This window comes from Protopterus annectens, chromosome 8.part0 (assembly GCF_019279795.1).
Source record: "Protopterus annectens isolate FY-2018-M chromosome 8.part0, PAN1.0, whole genome shotgun sequence".
Taxonomy (NCBI): domain Eukaryota; kingdom Metazoa; phylum Chordata; order Ceratodontiformes; family Protopteridae; genus Protopterus; species Protopterus annectens.
This window is the reverse complement of record NC_056741.1, coordinates 1,453,655,156-1,453,677,129: the sequence shown is the minus strand read 5'-3', so window position 1 is coordinate 1,453,677,129 and position 21,974 is coordinate 1,453,655,156. Positions and strand designations below refer to the sequence as shown.

The window sequence follows — 21,974 nt, the reverse complement described above, 5'->3', positions numbered from 1 at the left end:
ATCAAAACTGAATGTGGAAGGACTGAAGAACATTACTGTAAGAAAAAAGAAGAGGAAAGACAAATGTTGACTACATGGCTCAAGCTGTGGATTTACAATACCAGCTGGATAAGAATTTAATACACAATGAAAATGGTGGGATTAATAATACTAATGGTGATGACGATTTATCCTTACTAACAATTGATAGAGTAGATATTACTGTATTAGAAGCTTAGAATTAGAATTCTTCAGAGCAGGCAAGCAAAGATTTTCTTGTAATTGCAGATTCAATTATTAGAGGAACTGATATGTATATTTGCAGAGAAGATAATGAACATCGAATAGTGTTATGCTTGCCAGGAGCAAAAACAGAAGATGTGAGATAAGCCTTGGAACAACTTAATGTAAAGAAGTATGGATCTGTTTTTATTTATGTTGGTACAAATGGTGTCATCCACAAAAATTCCCTGACAGGAAGGAACTGACAGCACTCTTAGATAGTATAGCTTGTACTGGTGTTAGGACATATTTTTCACAAATCACCTATAAAAAGGATAGTCAGGTTACGGTGAATGAAAATTTTTTGGGGGTAAATACCTACATAAAAAAATGTCCAGTTTTAAAAAATGCAAATGTGTAGAGCATCCAAGCCTAGTTTTGGGCACACGTGTTCAGACAGGATGGCATGTATTGTCAAGATCAGGGAAGAGAATATTTGCAACAGATATTTTGCAATATTTGACAAACGTTAGGTATGATTTTTGCCAGGTCGAAAATTTAACAGTTGACCGATAGCAACATTTGATGCATCTCTGATGGTTGCTAATGCTAGGAGCATTAATAATAAAGTTTTTTATTGGAAAATGTAATGTTCCCACAAGATTGATGTTGTTATTGTTTGTGAAACATGGCTATAGAACAATGACTGGAAAACAGTTCTGTCAGGGTATAAATTATTTTACTGTACAAGTATAGGCTTATGAAGACATTACCTAGTCAACATTATTAAACACTTGGAGAGGCCAAAAATGACTGATACAACAATTTATCCATGATATACTCTGTAACAGGTATTAGAGCACCAATGTCAGACTTCAGCCTCAAACCAAGCTGTGAATTAGAGTTGCATTTGATTATTATGAAGAGATGTGAAAGAATGCATTTTTCTACATTTTTATATGGAAGCTTACGGCTAGAGAACCAAAATTCTTTAATACATCTTTTCTTGTTTCCCACTCTGTAGTGCTTCAGTGTGTGTGTCTTTCAGCTTTTTCCCGGTTAGGGGTCACCACAGCGGAACTCCGGTCTGCTAATGATTGGCAGTTGATTTTTATGTGCCGAGTTGCCAGCCCTGACACACAACCTTCAACAAAGGTACGCCCATTCACGCATGTCTCCATGCAGAAGACGCTCTAGCTGAGAATCGAACCAGACCGCGTCTTACTGTGAGGCGACAATGCTACCGCAGCACCACCACCGCGGCCTTCTGTAGTGCTTCAGTAAATACCTTTTTTTCATTTAGTTAAAATCAGTTAAGCAATACCTTCAATTAAAATCTATTGTACCAAGCACACAGTAAGTCTGACAACTGCTGCTGAAAAGTTGACATAATCTCATTACCTAAGAAACTTGTACAGTTGAATTTCAGCTCCTGTTGCAAAGTTCAAAAGAAAGAATGCCTTCAGTTAAAATCTGTGTGAGGTAATGACTCAAACTAAACTTAATTGTTTCCCTCATTTGTACAGTAGTGTGTTTTATATTGTAGTGTTGAATCTGCAGGAGGGACAGCTCCACACAGAAGCCTTTTACTGCTGAAGGAGAAGGTAAATTAACACTATAGGATATATTACTTTAGCAGTGTAAAACATCCCTAGAAAGACAATAAAAGCCCATTATCATAAAATTAAATGCTGTGACTCGTCAAGTATTTATAGAGTTCAAATACATTGTCTTTGTATCTATAAACATTCTAAATCACTGATTGTTTTTGTTGATAAACCATATGTGGAGGGAAGTAACTGCATTCCACTGAAGTCCCTGACTTGCCCTCCCCTCATTTCAGTTGTTCTTCAACTACTGTAGCATTATTTCAAGCCAAAGTCACTGCAATGCTGCTTTTTACAGTTAACTTAGGTGTATGTTAACAGCAGTTTACCAACTTGTCTTGCTGTTTTTAGTTTTGTCTTGCCTCCTGTTTTGCTGCAGTTTTACAGGGAGTTTTCCTGATACTTTACCGAGCACCAACCTGCTCCGTTCAGCCCTTGCTATGCTTGGGCTTCAATCCGCTCCCCTGCCCTACCCTCAATTCACATGCAACCCCACTACATGCATATTTATACCTCACTTACTCCCCCTCCTATACTTACTTTGTTATCCTGTACCTAACTTTCTATCCAGTCACAAGCAGCAGGTCCTATTTATATCATAGGCAAGGTTTAAGTCTTTAGAAGGGGTGTTTGTTTTGTGGATGTGCAGGAAGTCCATCAGAGTGGGGTCTGACAATGCCCTGTATGCCAGGCATAGATCTCCCCATCAAAAGCCTGTAGGAGACAGAATACAGTGATAGGGCCATGAGGTAGTCTGCATAGGACATATTACTTACACCCTGTATTCTTTTAGTGAGGAACCTCTGTGGGCATTCCAGTTTGAATAGGCCTTGTTCGGTACATACCAAAGGGGGCATTGTACTCAATGATAGGTCTGATGAATGCCAAATACAGTGGAACAATGAGTTCCTTGGACTTAGAAGCCATACCTTTGTTTATAAGTTGCACAACATAGAATGATTTCCTCACCACTGTAGACACATGATGATCAAAAGCTAGATTACTATATATGTGTGTCCCTAAGTCCTTGGCTACTTGGTCAACTCTAAGGGATGTGTTGTCAATATGATAGTTACCAGGGATGGATGAATTCCCAAAGGATACTGTTATGCATTTCTTAACATTTAGTTTTAGTCCATGGCTCTAACACCAATTGCTTGTCTGTGTCAGCCCCATCCTGGAGGACACTTGTGTCAATGTCACCACTTAATTTCCATTCATCTGCAAATTTAGTCAGCCAGAGACCATTGACATTGGCCTTGACTTCTGAGAAGTAAATGCCAAAAAGGAGCAGTTCAAGGACTGATCTCTGAGGGACTCCACTTGTGACTGGCCTTTGTTGAGGTGGACGGGTCCTGTCTGTGAGCCAGATGGCTATCCAGCAGGTGGCATACAGGTTTGTACCTAACATCTTGAGTTTGTCAACAATTCCCGAGTAGGGTATTGTGCCAAATGCCTTGGACAGGTCAAGGTAGGCAGTGTGAATGATTTTGTCCTCATCCATTGCTTTAGTGACTTTCTACATCAGGTTGAGTAGGCATGATGTGCCCTTGACAAAACCAAACTAGGTTGGGTCCAGGGTCTGGGGGTTTACTATATCTCTATTAATTCTTTCCATGGCTTTACACATAAGATTAGTGAGACTTATAGGTCTGTAGTTTCCAAGGTCTGCAGATGGCCCACATTTGTGCAGAGGGAAGACTGTTGCCTTTCTCCATTCATGAGGCATGAAGCCTGTTTGGAGGCTACAGATAAATAGCAATTCCTGATGACCTGATAAGCTATGTTTCATGCTAATTAGAATTAGAAGGCATCCTGGGATATTGTCTGGGCCCACTGATGCAGTGTTCTTGGTTTTAGAGAGAACATTAAGGACCTGTTCTCTAGTGATGTTAGGGGGAGTTATATTTGATATTTCCTGAGGGAAGGTTGAGGGGGAGAGAGGGGTAAAGTTGGAGCTGAATTTATCAGCCTGGAGGTTTGCTATATCTTCTGGCTCAGTATAGGTGGCTCCATTTACAATGACCTCAGCACACAATTGTGTTGAGCCTTTGAGGTGACGTAGCTAAATAATGCTTTGTGGTTGTCTTTGGCCTGAGAGACCAAACTTACCTCAAATTTGGCTTTGGAAAAATATATTTGTCCTCTGAGTTGTTTGTTTAGTTTGATAAGAATGCTTTTATCCTGCTGGGAGTTGCACCTCCTAATTTTTGCCATGATTTTCTTCCTCCTGTTATACAGCAGATTGATTTTGTGATTCCACCAGCATGCTTGTTTTTTGAGTTAGTTCTGTACTTCTTCCTGATGGGTACAGCTGTCTGTATGCAGCTATTAACATGCTTGTACAGGGTTTCTGTGAACAGTTCTATATAGGCAGAAGTGTTCTTAGGGTTTATGGGGGCTTGAAATTTTGTCAGGTTCTCACTTAATAGGAGGAGATTAGCCTAAGAATAGTTCTTGAATATTCCAGGTTTAGCTGGGGTACAGGTTTTATTTTTACTTCAAAGGATACTATTTTGTGGTCTGACTTTACCAGGGAAGGCATTATAGTAGGGAGAGTGCAGCAGTCTCCCATATTAGTGATGACCAGATCCAGTATAGTTGCACACCTGGTTTGGTGTATTAACTATCTGGCCCAGGGAGTTTGTGTTTACAAAATCCAGGAATCTCCGTGCATGTATGTTTTGTGTCTTATAGGATTCCCAGTTAATAGTGGGGTAATTACAGTCACCCATTAATATGGTATTGGGTTGGATGGTTAGTGTTTCTAATAAGTTTAAATACATAGTGTGGGTTTCCTGGGTCATAGAGGGGGACCTATAGCTTGCAAGGAATTGGTACTGGATTTTACCTATGGAGATTTGAACATGGAACAGCCCAAGTGCATTGTCCTGTTTGATCAGCCTTGAAGTATATTTATTTTTGATGCAAATAGAGACACCTCCACCTTTAGTCCCTGCCTGTGAAGTAGCTGGCCTAAATGTGTGGAAGGCATTATAACCTTGCACTGTTGGTGTGCTCAATGCAGCTTTCAACCATGTCTCAATGACCACACAGACATCAGCATTCTCTATGTAAAGAGAGCTTTTAGGGAGTGGAGTTTTGTTTTGTTTAGACTCCTAGCATTGAGCAGTAATGCCTTTAGATTTTCTTGGTTTTAATTTGCTATGTCGGAAGTACTTTCAGTTTGGCATTGCCTAAAAAAGGCACTATGGGAGAAGACAATGTTTTATCTAATATTTGAAAGCCTAGAGGGAAGAGGTGCATACCATCCCTGGCAAAGCAGCATGATCTGTTGACCTTCTCCTTCCATGATGACAAATATTGCACCCCCTTAGAATGATACCAGAAACTAAGCCAATTATTAAAGTTAATCATCTTTTGCTCGTATTTTGGCATCATCCTTGGAGAAGGTATAATGCTGCTCAGTGCTAGGCTCATACCAGCCTGAGACACATTCCAAAAGCTCCATGATGTCTCTCTTTATATAATCTGCGGAAGTACATCTCAGGGGGTCTATATTAGGACATCGAAGTTTCAAAACTTCGAATGTTCTAATATCGACCCCTATTCAGCAAAAGCTGATAACATTGAAAATACAGAACAGCAATTTTTTTCCTAGGGAAAAAATTTGCTGTTCCAAAACACATACACAACAGAAGCACACCAAACAAACAGCAATCCACACACACACACACCTAAAATCTTACACCTAACCTTACACTAAACTATACACACACCACTAACTATCCACTTACCTTAACCCAAACCCTAACCCTAAGGTCCATCACTATCGCACACTCACTTCACCCGCGCCCTAACCCTAACTCACCTACCCCGCCCTAACCCTCACTTCCACACAGTCACAAATGTACCTGACCCACACCCTAACCCTAACTCACCTAACCCGCCCTAACCCTCACGTCCACACAATCACACACATACCTAACCCACGCCCTAACCCTAACCCACCTAACCCGCCCTAACCCTCATGTCCACACAATCACACACATACCTAACCTGCAACCTAACCCTAACTAACCTAACCTGCACTCAGTCGCACACTTACCTGAACCCGACCCGTAACTTTCCACCGCAGCACTGAAAATACTGAAGAAAGAGAAATGGACAACCAAATTGTTTCCCTAGGAAACAATTTGGTTTTCTGTTGCTCTGATATTTTCAGCTTTCACTGAATAGGGGTCGATATTAGAACATTCAAAGTTTTGAAACGTCAATGTTCTAATATTGACACCATCTCAGGTCATTTACTCCCACATGGACTATAACTAACTGAGTCATATTGGTAATTGTGGTCCAAAGACCTGAGTGCATGCGTAATGTGAAGGATCCTAGCCCCTGATAAGCAGCTGACCATAACTTTCCCCTTATTTAGCCTGGTGAGAAGGGTATCAGTGTGTGTCACAATGGAGTCTCCAATGACTAAAATGCTGGATTGTGTGATGACTTGCCTTATGGGCTTAGAGGTAGAGGCTCCATGAGATGTAGTTCTGTGTTACATCTTACATATTACTTTACACTTAAGTTTCTTAGTCAACAGTGATAGAAGACCTTAGCTAGAAGATGTAGAGTTATTGCAGTTAAGCTGGCATATAGTCAGTGGTAAAGGTAGTTAATCAGGAGCAGTACATAGCCATCCATTTTTGAATAGGTGAGTTTTTAACACTGATTTGAAATGAGCTGAGGTGGTTGTGGTAGTTATATTGGGAGGTAGAACATTCCAGATTTTAGCTACATAGTTGGAGTAGAGGAATTTGAGTATGCTAAATTTTGGGGTGATAATTTCATTGGAATTCATTTTGAAAAGAGTGGACTCATTTTTAAAGCATGTACTAGTTTAGGGAAAGAAATAGAAGTCTTGAAAGTCATGAAACCTAACTTTTCCAAATTGTTTCACCATCTGCTTTGTTCATTCATAAATTACATTGCCTGGCATGTTAGAAATGTGCATGAAATAAACTGCCTGGTTTTCTGTAAACAATTTTCTATAGATTACACTTTAGCCAACATGTCCTGTATAAACGTATAGCTTTTTGTAATATGTCAGGAAATTTTAAATGTTTCATTCAACTACAAAGAGAGCTTGTTCTGGTAGAAACAGACACATTGTCAGTAATTTTGTGCACTCTATATCTTCATTTAAGTAATTTGTAAATATAAAGTTCATCTTAATGCAAATATATATATATATATATATATATATATATATATATATATATATATATATGTATATACACATATACACACACACACACACACACACATATGACATGATAGCAAATGTTGCCTTTTTCATTTATCTTCCCAACATTGCCATTAATAGCAATTGTATTATAGTATGGAGCCATTAAGCAAACCAAATAAACACTGTAAAAAGCTTTACCTGATACACATGCTGTGAAATAGTAGCAAACACTAATTAGAAAAGTGTGCCCCTAACCAGCAGTATTTAACAATTCTAAGAAGTGTGAGGTTTTCCTTAAATGCTAAATTTGATCTGGCTTCCTATCTCATTTCCTGACATTTTATGCAAATAATTGGTGCATTTCTTTCCAGGCCGACATGAGGTGAGTCCACTGAGCACATAATGTACATGATCATCCCAGTAGTCAATTGAATTCTGTGTCAAACGTTATCTGGGCCTGCCAAAAATCCCTGGGGATCATGTCAGTTGCCCTGCTGGACAGGGGTCCAGGGAAGTAAATAGTGTGGGAAGAAATAGCCAGGAAATTTCTTCTTGCTAGGCTTGTATAGGCCCTAGGCCCGATAGCCTAGTACCAACCTATGAATCTATGAACTTATTTTCCTGCTTTGCATTATCAGATTGACTATCACCAGCTGATACTACACACAAAGGTTGTTGTGGCATGAATTTAAGTTTATTTGCATTGAACCTTTGTTCCTATGCATGTAATCACCTTCCTGTCCATACAATCAGTCTTTCTGAATCCTTTGCTTGACTGTCCCCCATCCTCTGCTACTGTACCTTTGTCTCCTCAGCAAAATGGCTGCTCCTCTTCTATCTTCCCTCAGATGTGTCTGAGAAACGCACTGAAGAAGCCCTGTGGTACTCCTATAGTCACCTTCCTAAATACTGGTATGTCTCTTATCAGCACAACCTTCTGTCATCCACCATTCAACTGTGTAGTGCCTCATAATTCTCCAAATACTTCCAGTTATTTTAATAACTTCCTATTTGGGACAGACTCAAAGGCACCGCTGAAGTATGGGAAGCATGTGGAATTTATACCGCTTTAGTAAATATAAAATAAAACTCTGTTAGACATGTAGTTTCATGCAAGGCACAGTGACATAAGAGCATTGCTGCATCAATAGTAGTGTTTTCCAGTACATTCTTTACTGGTTGTGTCCTATTTAGAGTCTACATATTATATCTGTGGCCACACAGGTTTTTGCTAAGAAACCTGCTTTCTTCCCAAATCCCAATGGCAAGTTGCAGGCATCTGGATGTACTCTTTTCTGTGACTGGTTGGCACCTCGTTCAAAGGTTTATCATCCTTTCACATTTTGAGTGCTGAGATGGGTTTCCCCATAATCCTGAAATGGAATAAGCATGTAAATAGTAATAGGTCTGATATAAAACAGCTTCCATTTCAAGAAATTAAAGGCTAGTCTGATTTAGAAGCAGTTGATAGGAACTTGACTGACGGACTGGTTTCATGCAAGCCCTACATTCCTGAGCAGTTGCATTCTGCACTATTTTGGGGAGTTTCCCCTTTCTCCACTGTTGTGTGACTATGGATTTAATCTATATAGCGTCCCTCTTCGAAATTGTTATTGTGCGGGGCTGCACCCCCACAACCCCCTGCTAATTATATATACCAACTCCGAGATGGTACTAAAGTGAGGAAAGGGTAAATGTTCTGATCTTCACGGTGCCGCAGTCTGACAATAGTGATCTTGAAGAACAGCATTTTCAACTTTTAAACCATTCGAGATCTTGATTTTTCGTTCATCTAATAGGGACCCTATATGAAAGCCTGGGCAGGAGTGGGTTGGAGTTTGACTTCCATGTGGAGGTGTAGGAGGCTTGGTCTCCTGCAAAAACACTTACTTTAAACTGTCTTATTACATTGCAATAGCAGTCAGCTTTTGAGATGCTGCAATCCTGACACTGCATTCTGAGTAATCACTTTTGGAGTAGTCATAGTAGAGGTGAATTTAAATTTTAAGCTAGAAGTTTTTCGCTCTTAGGACAGTTTACTAATCACTTGCACAACAGCCTCTTAATGGACAGCAGTTTTGTACAGCAAATAAAGTGTACAGAACCTTTAATAAGTGGAGTTGAAAGATGTTGGAGTCGACACAGACAGGCTAATACATACTTATGAATGTCTGTGTTCCATTTGTGAATTGCATTCCCTTATTAAAAATGTATTTAGTTTAGTAGCTGGGTATAACAACTACCAACTTGCTGTTTAATTGGTTACCTTAACATGGATGTTAACTCCATAACTAAAAAGGTCAAGCTCAGTTTCAGAGAGAATAAAAGGAGATTATGGCTGTGCTACAAAAACACACTGACCTTATTGATTAATGGGGAAGCTTGTACCTTGGTTTCATTGACTATACAAATATGGAGCTCACTGTTTACTCTGCAGAAGTGGCAAAAAAATATTTACTTCTCTGTCTTGAGGTCTGATTATAACTGCTTTCAAGGTGCATAACCATTTTTGTAGTAATGCAGTACCATGATTCTACTCTGAATTCTGGAGAAAGACGACTGCTTAAAAATGTTTTGTTAAGCACCTTTAAGAACTGTTAAGCTCAGGCCTTGTGCAAGAGCATGAAAGCAAGCCCTAGGAATTAGTGTACAAAAATATTTGTACAACATTAAAATCTGTAATACACTCATCTATCTCATACAATCACAAACGCACATGTTGCAGAACTAATCAGACGTATTAGGAATCAGATAGTGCTTACATGCTGAGAAAAGGACTGCATACAAAAACAGAGGCATACTGGTAATTGGATACACTAACAATGTAATACTACATAGCATGAGCAGTACTAGAGAAGACAGCATGGCTGACATCATGGACATTACAGCTAAGGAAAGCTGACATGGCCGTAAGAGCGTGCACTAATACACATAGTGTGGCACTATATATACTAGCTTCAATTCGCACCTAGGCGCCACACCAGCAATAAGTGTGCACAGCACAGTGGTCACAGCACAGTGGTGAACCTGTTCACTATATGTGCAGAAAAAATGGGGTAGATAACAACAAAATTGGGAAAAAAGCAGAGGTAAATGCAAAACAGTCCATAAGGTATGAAGTAAGAGAGAGAAGCAGCAGACAGTTCTTTAAAACCAGTTCATGTTTTAGCAAATTGCTCCCAAAAGTGCATTCCAGACAGTTGAACAAAACAAACTTCCACACTGTGCTAAACTGGCTGATGAACTGCATGCAAAAAATTTCCAGCACTTTCTAAAAGCAGCCACCACACCCGACTTAAGACAAAGTATTTTTTTACTTCTCATAATGCATTCACAAAACTCTGAAGTTTTACAGCAATACCTCGCTTTTCTACTCTGGAAATGAAACTTCTGATAATTTCTGTTTGTAACTATTGTATTCTAACTAGATATCAGAACATTGTCTGCGATACCTATTCTTGTGGGGGCTCAAGGTCTCTAAAAGGGTTTAAGCCCCTTTCTAAGGCAACAGTCAACAGAACAACCATTGTGTTTTATAAGTAGTTTATCTGAACTGGACTTCAGTATGATGATCTGGATTTAGATTATTCAAAGCATGCCAGATGAGTCAAATGTCTTCATAGTAACCTTACCTGACTTCTAAGATGCAGTTCTATCTCACCCGCTTCACTGAAAAAAGCATTAAACACCTTTTTATTTTTGTTTCTGCTTTAGAGGAAGGCTTTGAAAATACATCCACTGCAATTAATGACAGAAACACCAAGTATACAGGTCTGTATCAGTAAATACCTATGAAAAGTTTCTGATGTAACACCCAGTGCTTTCAAGGTTTCAATAATGTTAACTTCTAGAAAGATAATTTTATTTCATGTCAGCTAACGCAATGTTTTAAAGGAGGATTCTACTTGGAAAAGGCATTAATTATAATATTGAATGTTAATTTAGTTTCTGTTTTTACAGTTTAGCACTGGTATGGATCCCAAGAAGGGTCCCACTACTTAGTCATTCATTTTTTAAACTTTAATGAGTAGACATTTTGTATTGCTCCCATGTTGCCCATCTCAAATGTGTACTTTCTAACTCAAACATGCCATCAGTGCACTTCCAAATATACTAAAGCTCTTCTACAGTCTACAGCTCCCCACACTATTTCATTCATATGTGGAAGAGGAGTATATATCATTCTAAATTAAATCCATCAATTATGGAAGCGCACTCATTGTTATTAAACAATTTTAAAAGTCAGTGCAGTGAGAGTACACAACATTAGGTATTGTAAATATTCCATCTGTAATTGTTAAAGCTAATAACTTGTATGTGACTCATTTATAATTTTAGTGCCTGCATGAGCACATTCTAGCTTTCTATTTTTTAGATGTGTTTTTAGATGGGCCAGCAGTAATGTATCTATTTTTCATGTACATACATCATTTGCACATTTTTTGGATATTTCTTGAGTGCAGACTCTTGGGATTAGCTTACTGTCTAAATGAATTTGGAAATTTCAAAATACTGTCACTCTGAAATAGGTATAGATTTGTTTTTCAATACTGCCAGTCAAGTGTGCCACTGATACCATAAGGAATGCTGTCTAACTCATACCTTTCAACCTCTTAGAACAAGAAATCTGGACAAAGCCAAAAATTACAGGAGGACAAAGACCCCGAATCTGGGACAAATTTTAAATATTAAAACTATGAAAGTTGTTAGAATAACAGGTTTTGCTTTAGCATGCATTTTCTGAAGGACAAGAAATCAGAATTTCAAATTTCTGTCATGTAGCAACTTCAGTCCTCAATGATTTACCAGAAATCCATACATTTTATGAGAAACCGACAAAAATATGAGACAAAAATCTGGACAGTTGGGATGTATGATCTAGGTACAACTTAAGGTGTATAAGTGGCTTAGCACCTATATGTTGTGTCTGTGATTTTTCGGATCTGCTTTCTGATACCTGCTCCATTTTGTTTTCTGTTTTAAGAAATCTGCTTGGCCTAGTGTTTTTGTTCTATGTGAGAGGCAGAAACAAATTACCTAGGCTGCTCATCTCACATGTTTTCTTCATTATTTAAATTGTCGCTTGAGTGATACTTAAATATTCAGTGAAATTCTGGGCCTCTGTCTTTGTCTGAAAAGATTTGAAGCCTGCATAACCTAAACCACGGCTGGTGATTCTCTGCTGTGTTTATCATGCACCCTCCTGTTTGTTGATTTGCTTTTTAAACCTGGTAACTTTAAGCTGCCCACCCCTACTGTAAATAGAGCTTAATAAGCTCCTCCCTTTCTACACTGCTGTTGATATCCTGAATTAGTTATTTGCCTTTCCTTTTGCTTATATTGAAAAAAGTACATTTTGCCTCCCATTGTCTGTTCTATTTGATCTAGCTAGCTTTTATATTGCTTTTATACAAAAGAGGTGAATGGATTTTCCATCTAGTGCAGTGGGAGGTAACCTGGTCTGTTGAGGTTGAGGAAACACTCTAGATTTTTGACTGTAGCTTTATTGGCTGGAGGGTTTATTAATCAGCTTATCTTGTTTTTAGTTCCGTTATATGTTCTATACAATTGAGTAGCTCTTCGCTCATTTATTCAAAACAAAGTACTTTTATTGAATAACCACACTTGTACACTGCTGTATCTATATCTTTAAGTTTGTTTGTGATAGCATTTCACTCTGGACACTCCTTTACTCTGCATTTGCATTAGGAGGACTGGGATTGTTTATCTAGTGGCAGTAGGTGTTTACCTGGTCTGTCTGAGCTGAGAAACACACAAAAGGGCTCTAAGTATTTTTGCACTTCTCTGCACTTGATTTGCACTGTTTTAATACCTATATAGCATAGACTAGATTCACACCTGCTGCATCTAGCCTGTTATTGATTCACTTGAGCACTAAACCAGCCATCTTACATTAAGAAGGGCTCCACTGCACCCTTGTTGCAGAAGTGTGTGGATCCATTCTTGTCTGAGCTGGGGATTGCTGGAGAAAGGTTCATTATGTGCTTTCCTATTGCCAGATTAGCTTAAAAGTGTCTTAATTGCACCTGTATTTAAGCCTCCCTTTTGCGCATTGCATTGCAACATACAACAGGGGTTAGGGGTGCTCTGTATAGATGCAAGCACCTTGAAACTTAATTTTTCACTAGACATCTATCAGAGGAACCCTCCCAAGCTATTCTACTGCACTACAGACAGACTCAGCAGCATTGCCACACTTATCATCCATAGCATTCAATAGAACAAGCACCTTTGTTATTCCTAGCACAAAAACTGGTCAAACTATCCCAATCCCTTCCCTAATAGTATGTATCATAAAAAACTGCTATAATGGGCAGGCAGTTTCCCATCATTTCACCATCCAGCCCAATTGATATAGGCATCCTGATGCAATGTAGTAATTGCCTCATGTATACTGACAACCACTTACTCCTAAAACAAATACCCTATGTGAGAGATGTAATTACACTATGAAATTGGAATCAATTCTCTCACGTAACAACAAACCGGAAATCAAACAGGTTGTCAGCACACACACTTCACCTCTCACACAAAAATGAGGTCATGACACATAAACCCACATATGCAGATGTACTCACTAGAAGCCTGCCAAAAGATCAGTGACCACCCAAACTTAAGCTACTAGCACATACTGCTATGCAAATACACAACACATATACCAGTGTCTCATCAAATAAGCCCCTATGACCAAACACCTCGAAACCTAATGTATTGGCCATATGTGACTCCATAGTGAGACACACAGATTTCCCCCTCACCAGACTGGGCAAAAATGTTGCAGTCAGGTGATAGGATCTATTAAATCATACACACAAACTCAAGTCACTCAACAAGTACTGTTACAAGTCTGTCATAGCCCATATCTATGTAGAATGACATGAGACATACCTGTCTGGACTATATGAAGAGAGACATGACTGAAATCTCAAATTGTATCTCCCAGTGTCCCAGGCAGGTAGGACTCTAGCCCTAAGCATAATTCTACCTTCAATCAGGATGATGCCACAATATAAACAAAAAATCATTGACTTCAACATTTGGCTTAGTTTGTGATATCAGTCCAGTGGGATCCAGTATCGGTCAGCCTGGGAAGACATGGTCGACAGGCCACACTGCTTTGCCAGAGGTGCTCTGCACCTGTCTCCTTTAGGTTTTGAGATACTGGCAAAGGCACTTGCCTCAACCATAGTGCTTTTTTTTAGGCAATGTCAAAAAAAATTCTGATGTAACACAATCCACTTGAGATAAACTCAAGGTTCTGCTGCTTAATGCTAGGAATCAAAACATGAAACTGCACTCCTTGGAAGCACCCCTCAACTGGGAGGGTGGTGACATCTGTGCAGTCACTGAGACATGGTCCAAGGCCACAGAGAGCACCCCAGCCATGCAAGACTACAATGCTTTTCACATGTTCAGACCTCAAAATAAGCATCAAAGAACCAAAGTTGGAGGTGTATCCATCTTCATTAAAGTCAAGTACACCTCAAGACTGGTAAAACAATATGACTCTCTCAAACTATTTTTATTATTATTTATTTATTTTATTTAACATCTGTTTGCCAGGATAGTCCAACTGTACAAGTGTCCGTTTTCAGCAGAGTCCTGTGGAGAAAAACTTCATAAGTTTACAGAGAGAAGAAAAATTTACAAAAGAGACATTACAGAGTAGTACCATGCAGATTGTAGACTTTACAGCAGTTAGTATACAGGAAGATGATATTATCCCTTTAGGTTGAAAGTACAAGTGAAAATACAAACTACTCCATGTCCAATTAACTATAGGCAAGCACCATGAACCATGAAAAGCACACTGTCTACCTGAACTTACTGGAGTCACTTGCCATATAACCCAATACATTAGTCATGGGAGATTTCAATTATCCTTCCATCAACTGGGTGACATACATGGGCCTGAACATGCTTGCTCAGAGGTTTCTGGACTTTGGCAATAAAAATGCTCTGGAACAGATAGTCTGTGCCCCTACAAGAGGCTCAAATGTCCTAGGCATAGTACTCGCCAACATGGGGGATCACTGCACACCCCCCTGTGTGATGCCCTCCCTGGTAAGGTTGGACCATAAATCAGTCTCATGTAAAGTAACAACTGAACATGTCACCACCACAGGAGCAAAAAAACTAAACTTTTCCAAAGCAAATTAGAGCCTGCTAAGCGATGGTATAAAAAGTTTTATACCCCCTGCAATCACAGACAACAATGACTCCTATGCAGAAATGTACACAAATGCCCTGTATAAACACTTAAGCAACTATAAAGACTCAGCCATGCCTGACTGGAATAAATGCAGGTCCTCCCAAACAACAAGCCTCAAGTATAAACAGATTATATAACAAAAAGAATAAACTGGTGTCTAAGAACAAGAAGGAACCAACTCAGCATAAGAAGAATTCCCTCCACAACTTGAACAAGAATATCAGAAACTTTGCAAAGTCCTCTAAAGTTAAATACGAAAGTAAAATAGAATCCCTAGCTAAGGATAATCATAAGGCATTCTTTAACTATGTCCAAAATCTAAAAGGGCATGCCCAGCAATGTGCAGAACTGGTAGCAGATGGTGCCATTCATACTATACTGGAAGAAATTGCCAACCTGATAGCTGACAAAATTGTTGCAAACTTCGACCCCCCTAGCCGCACCAGCCATACCTCAAAGCATACTAAACATCACTCCTCTGCCTAGTATCCCTAGAGATCACGTCATATCTGTGCTCTCCAAGGCCAAAAACACTGCCTCAATGGGGCCATATAACATCCCAGGTTGCTTATTAAGCAATCTGAAATTGGACCTAGTGGAGCCACTTGGTGTTCTCTTTAACAATAGCCTTAGAGCTGGCTTTGTTCAGAGCAGAGTGGAGAACAGCAAAAGTAATCCCCTTGCACAAAGGGGAGCCATCAACCGACCCTGGGAACTATAGACCCATAAGTCTAACCAGCCTCATCTGCAAGGCCATGAAAAGAATGATCATGAACCTTATTGACTAGGACACAGGTGGCCTTCATACTCTAGACTCAACCTAGTTTGGCTTTTTTAACAGTAGACCATGCTTAATATTAGTCTTCTTTGAGAAAGTTAACAAAGCCCTGGATGAAGGTAAGACAGTGCATACTTCCTATCTTGATCTGGCCAAAGATATTGACACAATCCTGCACTCAGGTATCACTGATAAACTCTCCCAGCTCTCAATTGGGTAGCCAGCTGGCTCACTGACAGAACACAGACTGTCAAAGTTGGTAACTCCACCTCTACCAGTAGACCTGTCACCAGTGGCATACCACAAGGATCTGTGCTGAGCCCTTTACTGTTTGTAATCTATTTCACGAAAGTCCAGGTTAAAGTAGATGGCCTTTGGCTTTACCAAGTTTGTTGATGATCCATACCTCTCAACTATACAGATTTTTGTAGAATGTCCACATTTTTGCCTTATATTTTTGATCCATTTTTCATAAAATTGTGATTTTCTGCCAAATAAGTGGCAAATCATTAAAGCTTGAAGTTAGAAAATAATGACAGACAGTTAAGTTTCAGACTTCACACCCTTCAGAAAATTCATGCTAATGCAAAGCCTGTTATTCTATCAACTTTCTAAGTTTTTGGGCCTTCGTCCCACTTTTATTTATGGCTATGTCCAGATTTCTTGCTCTTAGAGGTTGAGAGATATGATGATTGCAAATTGGGTGTAATCATTGAGTCCATCAATAATGTTAACATATTACAGGAGGGACTAACACAGACAAATGACTGGTGCCAAAGCCACAGTCTAAAACTAAATGCAAAAAAGTAAATTATCCCCTTTGGCAAAGCAAAATTCCCTGCTAATCACAATATTGAAAGCACCCCCCCCCCCCCCCCCCAAGTGCAAACCCAGTGGTGTGTGATCTGGGAACACAGGTAGATAGCAATCTGAACTTTGCCCATCAAATTTCCCCAGTGTTAAGGAAAGCCTTCTACATTGCTCATATCATAAGTAAGAGCATCGCATCCAGGTATAAGGATGTTATACAGTAACTCCACTGTACTTGACCCTCATCAAACTATTAATAGAGTACAACGCTCCCTTCTGCATGTGACTCACCAGACACCTGCAGCAGCTGGAGCACCACAGAGGTTTCTTACCAAGAAAATACAGAGCTTCCAAAGCACGACTTACATGGATAGACTGAAGGCCTAGCGACTGTACTCTGTATCATATAGGCTGCTGAGAGCTGACTTGTGCCTGGCCTACAGGGCAGTCTCTGACCATCCCCTGATGGATATGCTGCACATCTGCAAGACAAATGGCACAAGAGTCACTAGCCCTAGGGATTTTAACCTACCCTTGACATTAACAGAACATTCTGGAGAGACAGCTATATCTCCCAGAGATTGATGCTACTCTGGAATAAACTTCCAATCCACATGAAGCAGAGCTCCTCACTGACCCTATTCAAGCACAACGTGAATAAGTGGATAAGAGACTGGAAATTCACCCCATTGGTGGCACTCATATCCCTCATGGACAGGAGTAGTTGGTGTATACCATAGATGCGCTCTGCAAATTAAGTCCACCCAATCAAAGACAATTCAAGCAACTTGGGCTTAATATGGCTGTAAGGGCTCTATGACCACTACTAACCTAGTAACCCCCTATGAGCCTATATACTGTGGCAGGTGACAAACAGATACAAATTTTCTATACTGTACTCCCAATACATTGCTAAACTCTAGAAAAGCATCCCCACACAAATCACTCTCTGAAAAACTCATCAATTTTAAACCACTGCCTAAACAGCATCTTAACCAGTCTTGGTCCTGCACATGCTCATCACCAGGTTAAGACTTTTTGATCACCGTCTAATACTCTCCAAATACTCTCCTTAAACAGACTACTCTCAACCTCCCACAGAAATGACAAAACAATTGCTATATACAGCTGCTGCCTGTACAATCCATTAAGTTCCAAAGAAGCTGCCAATCAAAACGAAGAACCAAAGAAGCTCATCTACTAAGCTGACCATGGGCTTTCTATTTAGTAACTTCCACCTCTGTAAAATCTTAGAATGTATAAATGTAACTATTGTTTGTGTATAAATGTAAATAGAAATGTAACTATGTGTTGAACTGGAACTTAGTATAATGCAATGTAAGCAAATGGAGTTTTTCTCCCTGGGCCTCCACTGAAAATGGTTATCACCCAGTCAGACTTTCCTGGTAAATAAAGGCAAATAAATAAATAAATATGGGTTGTCACACCATTACAGTAATTTTTTCCCCGTCTGCTTGATTATTGACAACTTGCACTTATGTTTTGGACCATTGATAAATATCCAGTGCTTTCCTGCATGAAAAAATTAATTCCCACCACTGATCATTTTAACCAAATGTTCAAACATAAATGGCTCCTATGCAGAAATGTACACAAATGCCCTGTATAAACACTTAAGCAACTATAAAGACTCAGCCATGCCTGACTGGAATAAATGCAGGTCCTCCCAAACAACAAGCCTCAAGTATAAACAGATTATATAACAAAAAGAATAAACTGGTGTCTAAGAACAAGAAGGAACCAACTCAGCATAAGAAAAATTCCCTCCACAACTTGAACAAGAATATCAGAAACCTTGCAAAGTCCTCTAAAGTTAAATACGAAAGTAAAATAGAATCCCTAGCTAAGGATAATCATAAGGCATTCTTTAACTATGTCCAAAATCTAAAAGGGCATGCCCAGCAATGTGCAGAACTGGTAGCAGATGGTACCATTCATACTATACTGGAAGAAATTGCCAACTTGATAGCTGACAGATTTGTTGCAAACTTCGACCCCCCCTAGCCGCACCAGCCATACCTCAAAGCATACCAAACATCACTCCTCTGCCTAGTATCCCTAGAGATCACATCATATCTGTGCTCTCCAAGGCCCAAAACACTGCCTCAATGGGGCCATATAACATCCCAGGTTGCTTATTAAGCAATCTGAAATTGGACCTAGTGGAGCCACTTGGTGTTCTCTTTAACAATAGCCTTAGAGCTGGCTTTGTTCAGATCAGAGTGGAGAACAGCAAAAGTAATCCCCTTGCACAAAGGGGAGCCATCAACCGACCCTGGGAACTATAGACACATAAGTCTAACCAGCCTCATCTGCAAGGCCATGAAAAGAATGATCATGAACCTTATTGACTAGGACACAGGTGGCCTTCACACTCTAGACTCAACCTAGTTTGGCTTTTTTAACAGTAGACCATGCTTAATATTAGTATTCTTTGAGAAAGTTAACAAAGCCCTGGATGAAGGTAAGACAGTGCATACTTCCTATCTTGATCTGGCCAAAGATTTTGACACAATCCTGCACTCAGGTATCACTGAGAAACTCTCCCATCTCTCAATTGGGTAGCCAGCTGGCTCACTGACAGAACACAGACTGTCAAAGTTGGTAACTCCACCTCTACCAGTAGACCTGTCACCAGTGGCATACCACAAGGATCTGTGCTGGGCCCTTTACTGTTTGTAATCTATTTCACGAAAGTCCAGGTTAAAGTAGATGGCCTTTGGCTTTACCAAATTTGTTGATGATCCATACCTCTCAACTATACAGATTTTTGTAGAATGTCCACATTTTTGCCTTATATTTTTGATCTATTTTTCATAAAATTGTGATTTTCTGGCAAATAAGTGGCAAATCATTAAAGCTTGAAGTTAGAAAATAATGACAGACAGTTGAGTTTCAGACTTCACACCCTTCAGAAAACTCATGCTAATGCAAAGCCTGTTATTCTATCAACTTTCTAAGTTTTTGGGCCTTCGTCCCACTTTTATTTATGGCTATGTCCAGATTTCTTGCTCTTAGAGGTTGAGAGATATGACGATTGCAAATTGGGTGTAATCATTGAGTCCATCAATAATGTTAACATATTACAGGAGGGAATAACACAGACAAATGACTGGTGCCAAAGCCACAGTCTAAAACTAAATGCAACAAAGTAAATTATCCCCTTTGGCAAAGCAAAATACCCTGCTAATCACAATATTGAAAGCACCCCCCCCCCAAGTGCAAACCCAGTGGTGTGTGATCTGGGAACACAGGTAGATAGCAATCTGAACTTTGCCCATCAAGTTTCCCCAGTGTTAAGGAAAGCCTTCTACGTTGCTCATCTCATAAGTAAGAGCATCGCATCCAGGTATAAGGATGTTATACAGTAACTCCACTGTACTTGACCCTCATCAAACTATTAATAGAGTACAACACTCCCTTCTGCATGTAACTCACCAGACACCTGCAGCAGTTGGAGCACCACAGAGGTTTCTTACCAAGAAAATACGGAGCTTCCAAAGCACGACTTACATGGATAGACTGAAGGCCTAGTGACTGTACTCTGTATCATATAGGCTGCTAAGAGCCGACTTGTGCCTGGCCTACAGGGCAGTCTCTGACCATCCCCTGATGGATATGCTGCACATCTGCAAGACAAATGGCACAAGAGTCACTAGCCCTAGGGATTTTAACCTACCCTTGACATTAACAGAACATTCTGGAGAGACAGCTATATCTCCCAGAGATCGATGCTACTCTGGAATAAACTTCCAATCCACATGAAGCAGAGCTCCTCACTGACCCTATTCAAGCACAACGTGAATAAGTGGATGGGAGACTGCAAATTCATCCCATTGGTGGCACTCATATCCCTCATGGACAGGAGTAGTTGGTGTATACCATAGATGCGCTCTGCAAATTAAGTCCACCCAATCAAAGACAATTCAAGCAACTTGGGCTTAATATGGCTGTAAGGGCTCTATGACCACTACTAACCTAGTAACCCCCTATGAGCCTATATACTGTGGCAGGTGACAAACAGATACAAATTTTCTATACTGTACTCCCAATACATTGCTAAACTCTAGAATAGCATCCCCACACAAATCACTCTCTGAAAAACTCATCAATTTTAAACCACTGCTTAAACAGCATCTTAACCAGTCTTGGTCCTGCACATGCTCATCACCAGGTTAAGACTTTTTGATCACCGTCTAATACTCTCCAAATACTCTCCTTAAACAGACTACTCTCAACCTCCCACAGAAATGACAAAACAATTGCTATATACAGCTGCTGCCTGTACAATCCATTAAGTTCCAAAGAAGCTGCCAATCAAAACGAAGAACCAAAGAAGCTCATCTACTAAGCTGACCATGGGCTTTCTATTTAGTAACTTCCACCTCTGTAAAATCTTAGAATGTATAAATGTAACTATTGTTTGTGTATAAATGTAAATAGAAATGTAACTATGTGTTGAACTGGAACTTAGTATAATGCAATGTAAGCAAATGGAGTTTTTCTCCCTGGGCCTCCACTGAAAATGGTTATCACCCAGTCAGACTTTCCTGGTAAATAAAGGCAAATAAATAAATAAATATGGGTTGTCACACCATTACAGTAATTTTTTCCCCGTCTGCTTGATTATTGACAACTTGCACTTATGTTTTGGACCATTGATAAATATCCAGTGCTTTCCTGCATGAAAAAATTAATTCCCACCACTGATCATTTTAACCAAATGTTCAAACATAAATGGATGTTGGCTAGAGCTTGCCCTACAAAATTCTTGGTCACGATTTGAGGTTATCAAATTGCTTTAATAACAGCTTATTCTTTAAAAATAATGCTGAATCAATATTTTTGTAGTATATTACTGGGTAGCAGGGAGGCACCTGGGGCATTACTATTTACCGAAGATTAGGTCTACCTATCCTATTAATTAATTAAGGAATGGCATTGCTGTTCTAGTCTAACAGAAAGCTGAGATTGCATGATAGAATTCAGTTTGCAAATTCAGTTAATAAAACCAGTGGACTTCAATTTGAGTTCTAATTTTGTTTCTTACTGGAAGTATGCAATTAAACTGAACAGCCCTTTATTATGCAAAGAATTTCACCAGAGTGATTAAAGATG

At 39.6% G+C, this 21,974-nt stretch overlaps 1 protein-coding gene across 1 annotated transcript in view; it reads left to right on the top strand.

Moving 5' to 3' along the window:
• The window catches only part of LOC122809503, a 1,292,286-nt gene that overhangs the window by 1,002,425 nt on the left and 267,887 nt on the right, over positions 1-21,974 (top strand). Inside the window, exon 4 of the mRNA XM_044081059.1 lies at positions 10,729-10,785. Within this exon, the coding sequence (XP_043936994.1) occupies positions 10,729-10,785 (57 nt within the window). The remainder of the gene's footprint in view (positions 1-10,728; positions 10,786-21,974) is intronic.